The following is a 13,909-nucleotide window of genomic DNA, read 5'->3' as shown; positions in this document are numbered from 1 at the left end:
CCTCTATGGTGGTAGCTGGACTCTAGACAAAGTAGAAAGGAGAGGAAATGAATTTTAGGTAGGCAGCTCACACCCTCTATCACAGCCCACTGAATTGTGGCAAACTTTTATTCCCTTATACGCAAATAAAGAAGCATATAACTCACATGAAATCTCATCCCCTCCCTCAAAGGGAGGCCACCCCAATATCATGCAGCTACCTCCTCCAGTTCCAAGTCCAAGACCTCTGGGGCGGCACCATCTTCCTCCTTCCATGAGATGATTCTTCATGGGCCAGCCACCTGGGGTTACAAGACCAGTTAACTGTCTCCGACACTCCTGATAGTCCAGTCGCTCTCCAAGGGTGGTGATTTCACACCAGCAGCATGAGCATCACCATGGAACTGGTTAGAACTGTAAATAACTGGGCCACAGCCGAAACTTCGGAAATCAGAAACACTGGCTGGACCCAGCAGTTTGTGTTTTAATAACCTTTCCATGTGATGCTGATGCTAAAGTTTGAAAACCACTGCAAAACACAATGCCAGATGAGAGAGTGTGTGATAATATCCCATACAAGAAAGGAAATATGCACTGTTCCTGAGCAGATATCATGCCCTGTTTTCATCAGCTTTTGCTGTGTAACAAACTGTCAAAACTTAACTACTTAAAACAGCAACCATCTTGCTCACATGCATTGGCCATTTGGTCTGGGCCTGTCTCACTTGCCCACCTGTGATCACAGGGCAGTCTATGGCCTCACTCATCTACCTAGCAGGTCTTTGGGTTTGGCCTGGAACAATGATGGTAGTTGGGCCACATCTCTCATCTCAGAGTCTAGCTCATGCTCACTCATAAGACAGTGGTCTCAGAGCTCCCCAAAGCAGAGTGGGGGCCTATGCACAAGGACTCTGCAAGTCTGCCAGTCGCTGTGTCACATTTGCTCTTGTCTCATTGGTTGAAATAAGTCATGATGAAACCCAGTGTATAGGAGGGGGTCTACTTAAGGGCAGTGGGTATAGTGTGGTGGTGGAGAGAGGGGGTTATTGCAGCCATTTTTGCAAAGAGGCCACCATACAGCCCTGACAGAAGTAGTAAGGATGCCCTACCCTGGCAAAGGGAGTGTAAATTTGATAATTAGTCCGGCAGCTTCTAGTCCTGACCTCAGGGAGTGTCTCGGTTACCCACTGTCCTTCACTGGCACACCTCAGATGGGCGTTAGGTATGCGTCCTCCTTAGGGGCTGCCGAGCTTTGGCAGCTGCTTTCCTGTGGCTGGGAGGTGGAAGTTTAGGGGCTGCTGTCAGCGTTGAACAATGAGAGCTAGTTAAAGACAGGCGTGATGTGCCTGGCGCTACATTTGCTGCAAAAACTAGTGGGCTTCCAGACTGTCTAACCCAGTCAACTCCATGTGCTAATAAATCAGGGAAAGATTTTGTTTAGACTCATGCTTTCCAGTAAGGTAGTGATAGGTGCCTTAATTTTTGAACTATAAGATGAACCTAGGTTTTAGAAGAGGGAAACAGGAAAAAAGTTTTGAAGCAAAAAATGTGGTAAAATATTTAATAACATAAATAACATAATATTTCACCAATGTAAATGGAAACAGAACTCAAGAGCAGCAATAACAACCATTATTCCTCCCAAATTTGGCCGGGCAGGGGGGGGTGCGTCTTATAGACTGAAAAATACGGTAGTTATTGGGCACCCTAAATGCAGCTAGTCTGAACTGAGATGTGCTATTTCATTCTACTTCCTAACCTACGTAGCTACCGAAAAGTTTAATACTACACATGTGGCTCACATTGTGTTCTATTGGGCAGCACTGTTAAGGTCAGTTGTTAAGGTTGAGAATTTCTGCCTTGCTACTCAGGGAATATGTTTCTCCCGTAGTTTAAAGGTCTGTCCTTGAGACAATTTGAAATCAATGACCTCAGGGGGAGAATACCACCCTAAATCTAATTTTTTTCCTGCCAGGCTTGTTTTCTTTACTAAAATTGCCCTGTCACACGACAAAGTGTTTCATGGCAGGTCCTGAGGCTCTTCAGAGATTTGGAGCCTGAATCCTTTCTGTTTTATCACCTGTCAAAGTGCTCGAGTTCTTGCTTCTGTTCATCCTCGCTTTCATTTGGGCACAGAAGTTGGCTTCTTCCAGCCAGCAGGGCTTCACTCTGTGATGCCTGGATTGCAGTCTGAAAAGCTTATTAGCAAAGCCAAACTTCTCCCCCTGTCCTCAGTTGGGACCTCAGACTGTTCACCTATTGTTTGAATTCATAGTCAACTCACCCCTGCCCTCAAATCCTGAATTTTTCATATCACTTGCCCAAGTGAAACAACATTTGGCTCACCTATAATACTACCTTTTTTTGGTAACATATTCAGTATCAGATAAAAAGCTTCGGGCTGTAAATAACAGAATAGTTAACAGAAAGAGGTTTAAACCCATTTTTTTTTTGTATAGCAAGGAGAACCCCAAAATAGGTAGTTTCACAAGTTGTTTCAGCAGACCAAGGCTGTGGAGTCTAGCTGATGTCTCTGTATCTCTCTCAGCTCCCCTGTGGTTGCAAGATGACTGCTGGTCCACTGAACAGGACAACATCCAAACACAGGAAGGAAATAAAGGAGCCATTTTGCCTTGTACCTCTCTCCTCAGGGAGGAAAATCCTCCCCAGATATTCTCCTTCCAATAGTTCCCTTAATGGATCACGCACCTGCCAAGGAGGGTGAGAACGTGAGCATCTGGCATATTCAGCCTCAGGAGGGGTTGGCGTGCTTTGCTGACAAGGAAAAGGGAGCGAAGGGCTTTAGGAGGATGAACAAGGCCCTGCTTGTAGTATCTACTGCTGTGTAACAGATGACCTCAGACTTAGTGGCACAAAAGGAGGACCGTTGTATTATGTTCACGGGCACTTGGAGGGGGTGCAACAGGTACAAGCTGTCAGTGCTCCGCATTGTTTCAGACGTCAGCTAGGAAGACTCACATGCCCAGAGGCTGAAATCACTGAGGCCAGGATGACTAAAGGCTGGCCCTAGCTGGAGCCATTGGGCAGAGCACCTCACATGGCCTTCCATGTGGCTGCTCCCTGCATGGCTGCTAGGTTCTCAGAGAGAGTGTCCTGGCAGGAAGGGTCCTGAGAGGGGGTCTCTGGAGGAGAGCATTCCAAGAGAAGCAGGGGAAGCTGCATGGCCTTCTAGAACTGAACCTCTGAAGTCACGTAGTATCATCACACAGTGTTCTGTTTGTCCAAGCAGTGAGAAGCCCATCCAGATTCATGGGGAGGGGACAGAGACCTAAATTTTTGATGGGAATATCAGTGAATTTTCACCCTTAAAAAAACACTGCAACAGTTCCTTATGTAAACCAGATGACAAACAAACATATACTCCCACAAATTCTCCTTACGTTATTGTGGTTAAAAGGAAATACCCAAGTTGACCTTCAATCAACCAAGATGTCACTTCCTTTTTTTTCAAGTTGAAATTGTTTTCTCAACTTAAATTTTTTTTTCTTCCAGCCTATAAATGATATTGACTAGAAATTCATAGTGGATAAATGTTGGAGGTCTGTTCTTTTTTAAGAACAACTTTTGGATCAGCGTGGAAGTGAGATGAAATCCCTCCAAGTGTGAAGGGGAATTATGGCATTAAAAAACAGATTGAATACTTTTAAAGAAAGCATATGAGTAACAATTTAAGCATCTGCCCAGTAGTTCCTGATAAAAGTACACAAATGTTTGCATCTTACTTATACTGAATTAAAATATTAATATTTTTGGAATACCTATTAAGTCATACACTGAGAAGGATAAAAAGAGAAGACTAAGTTCTCCATTTGCAAGTAGTTAGGAATCTAGGCAAGAGTAACTGGATTTTCCCTCCACTGTCATAAATACTAGAACTGAAATGGAAACAAAATTGCTCCTGGCAAATGGGACCGGTAAGTTCCAATAAAAGAAGTGGCCTGTTTTCGCATCCCTATAATTGGGTAGGTGTCGGTCAGGGTAAAATGCAGGAAGGGACAAAACAAAGGCAAGCATTACTAAGTGAAGAGAGCTGGAGAAAGATAGCCAGGAGTTCCTGAAGAGACCTCGCACATGAGTTCATAAAAGGTTAAATAAACGCTGCGTGTCCACACCATCAACACCTTTAGCCCTTTTTGTGCTGGAGAACTTGGGGTGGCGGGCTTGGGTCGCCTTTTCAGGAACTTCCCAATAGAGGGCGCCGGAAGCCAGCGAGTTCTGAGTTTGACTGGACGACAGAGGTGGAGCGTCCTCAGCCCGGGGGCGGGGCTGGCGCGCTCACGTGACCCTTGCTTATGGCGGCGGCGGTAGCTTCGGTGCTGGCGGCGCTCGGCGGCCGAAGCCGGATCCTGTAGCCGGGGTGTGGGCCCGCGTCAGTCCGTCCCTCCTACGGCCCCTTCTCTTGTCTTCCGGAGTGTGGCTGGCGAGGCTGGAATGGCAGAGCGAGGGCTGGAACCCACGCCGGCCACGGTGGCGGCTCTGCCACCCGAAGTGCGAGCGCAGCTGGCGGAACTGGAGCTGGAGCTCTCGGAAGGTAGGAGCCGGGAGCGGGTGCGAACGCCTGGACTCCGCTGCCTGGACTCCGCTGCCTGGACTCCGCTGCGGATCGTGGCGTGAGGGAGACCAGGTTGCTGCCGCGCGCCCTGGTGGCCGTGCTGGCAAGAGGGGAGGACGCTGCCGGAAATCTGGCCCCGGCTCTGAAGGGCCGTCTTCCCTCCTCTCCCACCCGGTGAAGTGGGTTTCCGTGTCGTTCATTGTGTTCTCTGGGACGGGGTTAAGCAGGGGCTTGGGGAAGAGGTCCTCCGCAGGCCTGGGCTGCGTTTGCGCTCCCTGCGCCCCGAAACCCGAGACAAAGCTGCGCCCTCCGCCCGTCTGTCCGGGCATGGTCCGGGCATGTGGGCATGGTGGGGGTGGGGGTGAGGCTGCTAGCAGGGTGGCTGACAGCTTTCTCCTGTCCTTACCCTTTTCGAGGGGAGGGCTCCACACCTTTCACTCTCTCCCCTTCAGAAAAAGTCTCTTTTTTTGTGTCTCACATAGGAAATCCGCAGCATATCTTCCTCCTTTAACAATGCCAGACGCCTTCCCAGTGACAGTGAGATAGAAGCAGGGTGGGCCATTGAGGGTCCTAGAGAGATTAGAAGCAGAGGCTTTAATCCAGAGAGAGAGAGACACGCTGCTGCTTTGAGACCACCTTTGTCATAAGGGTTTTTTCCCCTGGTGCCTGTATTCGGGCTGCATTTTCCGCACCTGATTGCCTTTTGGAGTCTTTGAAGAAGGAAGGACAGGTAACATGCAAATCCTGACTGTCACCCTCCTTCTTTTGACAATGGATTGGTACTAGGAGGGCTGGGTTTAATTTGAGAATTAAAAGAACGAAATAAATCAAGCCACTGTTAGAGAAGTCCCTCAGATAACAATGAAACATTGCTCTCTCTGTTGGGGGCATGTGATCAGGCTTTTTGTGCAGTTGTGATCAGTTCTCATAAAGTTCCTGTTTTTGTCACAGGCTGCCTCTGAGACAAAAGCAGCATTTTGTCCAAGGTTGATGTCAGCACTGTGGTGGTGTCCCCAGTGTTGCATATTCTTACTCAGTGCCTTGCCACAGGCCCTCTTCACTGGCATTTTTCAAGTGGATTAAAAATTGTTGATTGGAAAAGAAGAATGTGACAAGTTCCCAGGAGAGTTGTGACTTTTTGTTTACTTACGGAGACATTATCTCCTCCACCCCCACCCATCCTTTACACTGAAAAAACAGAAGTAGATTTGAGTATTATAAGTCCAGTTTGACGTGGAAGGAAATTTCATTTGCATTTGGCTACCAACATATATATTTTTCAATTAATCAGTTGGGAAGTTATTTTTTGGTCAGTCCCCAAATCAGTGGCAGTGGATGAGTTTGTTTCTGTGGTTAGGGCATTGCCATTCCTTCCGCCTCTTCAACATACTTTACTCTTCTCAACTAAAGCATTGACTTTAAGTCTGTGATGACTTCCATGCAGTTCTGACTTTTGAAATAGTTACTTTATAGTGACAAATCAGGTATCTTTGAATAGCCAGAAAGAGAAGTTTGGCTGGATGTTGGTGCCAGAACAAGATTAAAAATAGGAGTTGATTGCTTTTGCACCTAGAGGGAAATCCTGGAAGCTCCTTATTCTTGATATTTTTGCTTCCAGCTGATTATTGTTTACTGCTGGGGGTGTTTCTAGAGATGATTCTGAGGAACTATTTCTAGGACTCACAGTGATTAGCTCACCTCTCTCTCTTTCAGAAAGATGTGAAAGTCCTACAAGCTGACTACCAAGGCTTAAAGATTTTAGGGACAAGTGCATGGTTTGCCTTCCAATGCAGGAGTTTTGGGTGGCATATAACTTAGTTTCCATTGGTTTCTTTAAATCTATACTATATTATCCCGTATTTCATCTCTTTAAGCAGTGGATAACTGGAAAAATGCAGCTGGAGAACCCTGGGCCTGCAGTGTCAGCAACTTGACCATCTGTTTTGCTCTTGCTTAAAGCACCGAGAATGGTTGCTGGAGAAGTAGGTAGATATTTTGGGGCATTCAAGTCAAGTTGAAACAACCCAACAGCCCCCAAATCTATAGCATGGTGTTATCTGTGATGTTTGTACCATATTTGGAACCAACCTTTCTTTGTTTTGCATTTTTTTTTACAGTTACTGTTCTGACAAAAGTACTTTATTCTTCTAAAAAGAGAAGATGCTTTTAACTACGTGTTTATCACGTGTTGCTGGCCTTGGTGCACTCATTCCTTGATTTTACTCATTTTTTTTTTCAGGTTCAGGCTATAGTTGGACCTAATTATAGTTAGTGATAGTCTGAGCTGTCTACTATGAAAGAATTATCTTTGTGCTTGCCTGTACTTTCAGCTGCAGGCTTTGGTGATAGATCAGCCAATTCTGTGCTGAAACATGGTTGGTGCCTTCTCAGCCTGTCTCCACAGGGCCAGGTACACAGGGCAGCACGGGCTGGGGCTCTAGGTGGGTCAGCATGGATTTGGTGGTTCAAGCCTCCTGCTTCTGCACCAAAAAAACAGTAGCCTGAGACTCGCTGTAAAGTCATGTACAATTTATCTTACACATAATCATGAGCTTTTCTAAAGACAAATAGAATAGATAGGAGGCTTCTACAAGAATCTGTGATTGAAAACATTTTCATGATCCACATATATTATTACATTTACTATATATTTGACAGTAGGCTCTTTTGTCTGAACTTGATTCATATGTTTTAGTTAAGTATGCACACAAAGTAACACTAATATGAGAATTATTAGTTTAAATAGGTCTGATAATACATTATATTTATGTAATGATCTTATAGATCATGTCATTCTAGCTTCATTATGACTTTGTGATTAGGTAAATAGATATTATCACCTCCACCCCGTTTTTGGGATTTTATTTATCTATTTTCAGAGAGATGGGGAAGGAGGGAGAAAGAGAGAGAGAAACATCAGTTGGTTGCCTCTTGCACACACCCCCAACTGGTGACCTGTTTTATAACCCAGGCATGTGCTGTGACTGGTAGTTGAACCGGCAGCCTTTTGATTTGCAGGCTGGCACTCAATCCACTGAGCCACAGCAGCCAGGGAATCCCCTCTACCCTCTTTGGTTTAAGAGGGGAAAACAGACACTGAAAGGTTAAGTGTTTTGTCTAAAGTTGTTCAGGTAATAAATGCCACCATCCTAAGTTGCCATGTAATTATGGCATCTGTTACCATTGCATGATTTAATATCTTTACTGATATTGATTGCACAAGCTGTTAACTCTTTTACTTTGAGGAAAGGCTACAAAACAGTTGTATGCTCCAATTCCATTTAGTCTGGTTGATTCTCTTTCTGCACTCTTTCAAATCTGTCATTCATGTATTTGATCCAGGCGTGTATTTTGTGCCCACTACGCGCTAGGGATCCAGAGATGAGTGGGGTACTGTATTAGCTTCCACAGAGCTTCAAGTCTGGTTGGGAAATCACTTAAAAATAACAGCAAAACTGCGCACATGACACCACGATGAAGTTCTGTACAGAAGCTGCCTTCTAAGAAAAGAGGAAGCTATCTGCTCTGTTGTAAAAAAGAAGCAGCAGAGTACTCTGAATACGAGATTGGGTTGGCCGGCTGGTGGGGAGGCTGTGATTTAGCCTCTGCAGTTCGGTCCTATGTGTGAAGGAAAGGAGGACATAAATCTCCTACTTCTGGGGCCTGTCGGAAGGAATGCAAGTCTCTCAGTGTCTGAGAGCAGTCCAAAGATGACAACTGGAAAGGTATTTAAGATAAAATAACACTTACAGGAAGGGACCCTCCCTTTTCTTGTTTGAACACTTCTCTGAACACAAACACAACAAACAAAGTCACATCCTCCCTTTCTCCTATCTGTTTCATCGCAAATGTCGGCAGTCCTTAAAACACGGGACTGGGTCCACCTTGAAGGCGGAGGGGTAAGAGAGGGCCACCAAGCCCTGGCACTTGAAGTGAATCCTCCTGAGGAGTGGGGAAGGGGTGGGGAAGTAGAAGAGGAAGAGGGTAAGACACTGCAGAGAGATGGTATTTCACAGTCTCAGAAACTGACAACTAGAATTGAGCCTCCAGAAAACAGGCAAATCCAAGAGGGTTAAATTATGATGGGAAAGTTAACTAGATCTGTAGCGTAGTCATGGATTCATACATAGGACACACCTTTATCAGAAAGCTGTGTCTAAGCAGCCGACATACTTGATGCTAGGAGCATTAAGGAAAGCAGGTATGTGGGTATTTAAACAACCCAACCCAGGCATTATCTAAGTGATCTACACCCTAAAAATTTGCACGTATTTATTTTTGGTGGGCTGTACTCATCTTTTGTTGGAACTCACCTTGAGGAATTGTTGTCAGAGCCTGTGGCACATTATTTTGAAAATCCTTGTGGCAAACGGTCATTCTTTGAGGGTGGATTTTCATTTTATGATTACCTGGAGTCAGGGTAGAGAAAAAAGCTGGTCAGTGTTGTTTTGGAGTCCAAAACTGCTTGTGAGTGAAAAAATTAGCGTGATTACAAACTGGTTTTTAGTCATGACTGTCAGAAAATTAGCTCGATTGTGAAATGGTTTGGAGGGCAGTTCCAGAAGTGGTGACAAATTCTTTCTGTTGGAAGAATGATTCACCTTGCTATAAAGGAGAGTGCTTACTTGGATGCCTTAGTTCCATAGTGTGTTTTGAAAATTAATCTTGTTTGACTGTCCTGTAGTGTTGAGCTGGATTTTTGACTCTTGTTCAAGTACAGTTTTCTTTCTTGTATTCCCAGCCCTGCCCGCCCCCCCAGTGCTCCCCACCTCCCTCCCATCTCTGCCCCCCACCTTAGTTATTGTCCATGTGTCCTTTATACTTGTTCATGTGAGTCCTTCCCCTTTTCCCCTGTGATTCTCTCCCCTCTCCCCTCTGGACCCTGTCAGCACCTTCTGTATTACAGTGTCTTTGGTTACATTTTGCTTGCTTGTTTGTTTTGTTGTTTAGATTCCTGTTAAAGGTGATATCATATGGCATTTGTCTTTCACTGCCTGGCTTATTTCGCTCAGCATAATGCTTTCCAGTTCCATCCATGATGTTGCAAAGGGTAGGAGCTCCTTCTTCCTTTCTGCAGCATAGAATTCCATTGTGTAGATGTACCATAGTTTTTTGATCCAGTCATTGACCGATGGGCATCTAGGCTGAAAAATATGAAACGCTTCATGAATTTGCGTGTCATCCTTGCGCATGGGGCCATGCTAATCTTCTCTGTATTGTTCCAATTTTAGTATATGTGCTGCCGAAGCAAGCACTGGATTTTTGGATAAGAGAAACTCTTCCCTCTTAGCCCAGTCGTTGGTGGCTGCTTTCTTTGCTGGCCTGTGGAAAGCTTATCACCTAAGGGTTGATAGTTCAGGTAATTGGTGAAAAAGAGTCTTCATACTATATTTGTGTTATCATTACTACAATTTTCTGTTGTCTCGTGTCATGGTTAGTTCAGGAATGCTCTTTGAAGTGCTCACTCCCGCTAGTGTGCAGAATTTCTTGCAGTTCTGTGTGAGAGTCCAGCTGAAGTACTACCTTTTTAATAAAACTGACCCTGGCCACTGTGAGCTCTCTTGCTTCTAACCTTATAGCATTTACAGTTTGTATCACTTTTGCCAATCAGATGTTTTATAACAATTTAAATTGATTTTTATTTCATGATGTAAGCTCCTACAGAGGTGAGGTCATTTACACCTTAAGCTTCTTTAAATAACTCCCAACTCTTTCTTCCTTGTATTATTTTAGGAGTGCAGTACATTTTGCTCATTTCAATTTGATTTGAATTGAAATATAAAGTCTCTATTTTGTCTGTCAGTCTCTGATGCCTGTGCTCTCAACCCCCATGCTGTAGTGACTCAGTCTGTCCTGGGGATTTGGTTGTGGCAGAAGGTGGGCTTGTGTAATCATTTGAGAGGCACAGGTTTTGGAACCTGGTGGGCCTGGAGTCCTGGCCTCTTGCTTACCAGCTCTGCGACCTTGCACTGGACTGCCTAACCAGCCTGGTTTTAGTGTCTTCGGTACTGAAAAAAAAAAGGAATGTCAATCTCATTTAGAATTGTACAGAGGTTTAAAATGAGATAATAGGAGAAAAACAGAGTGTAGTGTGTGGCGCACACTTAGCGCTCGGTACACATAATCTTTATCTGATAGTGACCTGTGGTGAGTTGGCTCTTTTTAATATTGTGTGTTACTTAGCAGGGTGTGGTTATATATGAAGCAATGAATGGAGTCAGTTTGTATACATATTTTTTTTTAAAGACTTCCCTCCATCATCAGTCACCCGTCGGCACCCTTTCCCCTTAGTTCATCACGCGGTGGGCCACGGTAGGCAGCTGACCAGGGCAGAGAAGAGTAGCTGGCTTGTTTCGTGCAGATCCCTGCATGTGCACATTTCCGAGCCTGTAGTTCTGGCAGGTGGCTCTGAGGTGTAAGTGTGATTTCTGAGACTCAGTACGTGCGAGCTGTGAAAAGGCACACGTGCACGCTCAGAACCTTTAGAGAGTTTTTGACTCTTCCTTTCTTCTTCCAGCTATTTGCAACCTTTTTCATCTCATGGCCATGTAAACTAGTTACTAAAATTCTTCAGCACATCAAAAAATATATTTATTGCCAGTCCAACAAAAAAATAGATAGAATTTTTCTTCATTCACACCAGATGGCTATTGTGTTGGCTGCTGTCATGTTTTTGCTCAACAACCTAAGGGAAAAGAGGTCAGTGCCCCTGACTAAATAGTCAGGTATTTCATGTTTTAAAAATCTGGGGGCACATCAGTGAAAATCACTCGGCCCTCCATTTGTGCTTGGTGAACACACCCTTTCGGTTCCCCCTCGGAGAGTTCTCTTGCGTCCACTTTTCCTTTGGGCCGCATTACTGCCAGCAGTTGTCCGTCCTCTCTCTTTAGATTTAAGGGCTTGATTTTTGACTCCCTTCACTTCTAGATTTATATTTCATCTTTTAAAAAAATAGTACTTTTATCTGAAGCCATTGCTAAACCCAAGGCTCTGTCTTTACATTCTGTGTTTTCTAAAGGCAAGATGGTCTCCTAGATTTTTATTCCTAGAGAGTTTGAGTTAGTGCTTTTGTGTACAAGTAGTGGAGATTGTGTATATCAGTGAAGTTTAAGTGAGAGTTTTTAAATGTCTGTGCTTCTAATAAGTTGCTTTCCTTCTATGGACAAAATTGCTTGTGAAAGGTCATTTCTTTGGAATTCCNCTCTGTCTTTACATTCTGTGTTTTCTAAAGGCAAGATGGTCTTCTAGATTTTTATTCCTAGAGAGTTTGAGTTAGTGCTTTTGTGTACAAGTAGTGGAGATTGTGTATATCAGTGAAGTTTAAGTGAGAGTTTTTAAATGTCTGTGCTTCTAATAAGTTGCTTTCCTTCTATGGACAAATTGCTTGTGAAAGGTCATTTCTTTGGAATTCCATAGCTCACGCTGACAGAATCTGTGGGTGCATGGATTGAATGTGAGTGCCTGTGCACCTTTTTGGGGGGACTGAGTCTACAGCTTTCATCGATTTCTTAAAGAGGACTGTGAAGCAAAGTTAAGAACCAAGTCTATCGCCTTTCATTCTCACTAGCTTGTAAGGAAAGCCAAACTCCCTCAGCTTCCCTCTTCAACACTCACAAACTTATCTGTATCAGTTCCCACCCTTATCCCTTTTCCTTCTTTTTGCAGAGGAAAAAATATCCTCCTGCTCTTCAACAGTCTGTCCCTCTGATTGTGTTCTCAGTCTCATATTCTCCTCTTCTGGGATCTTGGGAGCATACTTCATTGATTGATCTATTCACTCACAGTCTTTTGTCTTTGTCACTTTTATCATCTTTAGCCTCTCACAAAACACTTGTCTTGGCTCCTTTCCTTCAGCCTGTAATAAATATGCTGAAGTTTCTCCCAACTTAAAAGCAGCAGCTTCCCACATCTTGTATTGGAATCTGCTTGCTCTCCCGTGCTGGCACTCTCTCCAGCTCATCGATCCCAGAACAGTTCCTTTATCTTCTTACCTTTGCTCCCCCCTCAGTCCATGGCTATGCCTCATCAGGCCTCTCAAACAATTGTCTGCAAGGCCACCAATGACTTCTACTTTCAGACTGAAAAGTACCCACAGGATACAGCATCTTTCTCTACAGCATTGGATGCTGTGGATCATTATCTTTATAAAGCTCTCTCCTTCCTTGGCTTTTGTAGCATCACTTTTCCCCGCCTCTCTAACTGTTTCTTCTAGGGCTTCTTTTTCTCTTCTTCCTGATGTGGGTGTTCCTGATAGCTGTCATTAGCCTTCCTCTCATTTCACACACACTTGCTGAGTCATCTTGCCCTTGTCCAGGGCTCCAGCTGTCGTGGCTGGGAGGTGGCTCCCTGGTCTCTATCTCTAGCTCTGACTCCTTTGCTCCAGATCTCCCCTTAGTTTCCCTAGACAGCTGTAACTTTGTTAAGTCCAAAACTGTTCTCATTTCCACCTACTCCACAATTACTCCCTAATTCAGAATGTCCACTTACCCAGGTCAAAAACTGGGGGGTCATTCTTAACTTCTAATGGATCACTGACTTTTGTTGATTCTACTCCCTCCTCTTCATTAACGATGCCTTTGTTGAGGTTCTTATCATCTCTTGCTAAGACTATTGCTGTAGTCTCCTAACTTGTCTGCCCTTGTTTAGGTCTCTACTTCCTTCAGTCCTTCCTTCTCTATTCTATGATGGAGTGCTCATTCTGAAACACAGATCTAACTGTGTCCTTTTCCCTGTTTAAAAATTTTCATTGGCTTCTCCCATCCTTGGGAAGAAACCAAGTATCTTTTGTGTACCCAGGCCTGTTTGCCTTTTTAGCCTCATTTCCTGCCTCTTCCATGTGTTTCTTTCTTTTCTAGCCATGCTGAATGACTCGTACTTCCCTGAATGCACTATGGTTTTTCACGGCCATGTCTTTGTACACGATGCCTTTCTTTCAGAAATGCCCAACCTTGGATGGTGTTGCTCAGTGGATTGAGCGCGGGCCTGTGAACCAGAGGATCACGGTTCTATTCTCAGTCAGGGCACATGCCTGGGTTGCAGGCCAGTTCTCAGCAGGGGACGCATGAGAGGCAACCATACATTGATGTTTCTTTCCCTCTCTCCTTCCCTTGCCCTTTAAAGATAAAATAAATAAAATCTTAAAAAAAAAGAAAAGAAAGAAATGCCCACTCTGGCATGTTCTTTCTCTTTTTTCTGCCTGGTTAACTTGTGTTCCACTCAATTTCCTGTGAGAAGCCAGCTTTCCTAAGCTCTCTTAAAGTGTTAAGATCTCTGTATAAGTAGGCATCAATTATTGAGTGCTTATTATGTAACAGGCCCTGTACTTAGTATTTTATATGCCCTGCCCCACCTGTAAGT

General features: G+C 44.3%; 1 protein-coding gene and 1 non-coding gene across 4 annotated transcripts in view; one reads left to right on the top strand and one right to left on the bottom strand.

Moving 5' to 3' along the window:
• Nucleotides 1-4,269: 4,269 nt before the first annotated feature.
• DIP2B (DIP2 acetate--CoA ligase B (putative)) overlaps nt 4,270-13,909 on the top strand; it is a 224,352-nt gene continuing 214,712 nt past the window's right edge. For all 3 annotated transcript variants that reach the window (XM_037030985.1, XM_037030984.1, XM_037030983.1), the window contains exon 1: nt 4,270-4,531. In XM_037030985.1, the coding sequence (XP_036886880.1) occupies nt 4,432-4,531 (100 nt within the window). In that variant the 5' untranslated portion in view covers nt 4,270-4,431. The remainder of the gene's footprint in view (nt 4,532-13,909) is intronic.
• Nucleotides 9,700-9,807, bottom strand: LOC118976517 (U6 spliceosomal RNA). The gene has a single exon (XR_005064284.1). It is a non-coding gene; the product is annotated as a U6 spliceosomal RNA (small nuclear RNA).

Source organism: Sturnira hondurensis, unplaced genomic scaffold, assembly GCF_014824575.4.
Source record: "Sturnira hondurensis isolate 20B ecotype Veracruz unplaced genomic scaffold, ASM1482457v3 Scaffold0020903, whole genome shotgun sequence".
In the NCBI taxonomy this organism is placed as follows: domain Eukaryota; kingdom Metazoa; phylum Chordata; class Mammalia; order Chiroptera; family Phyllostomidae; genus Sturnira; species Sturnira hondurensis.
This window is presented reverse-complemented; position numbering and strand designations above follow the sequence as displayed.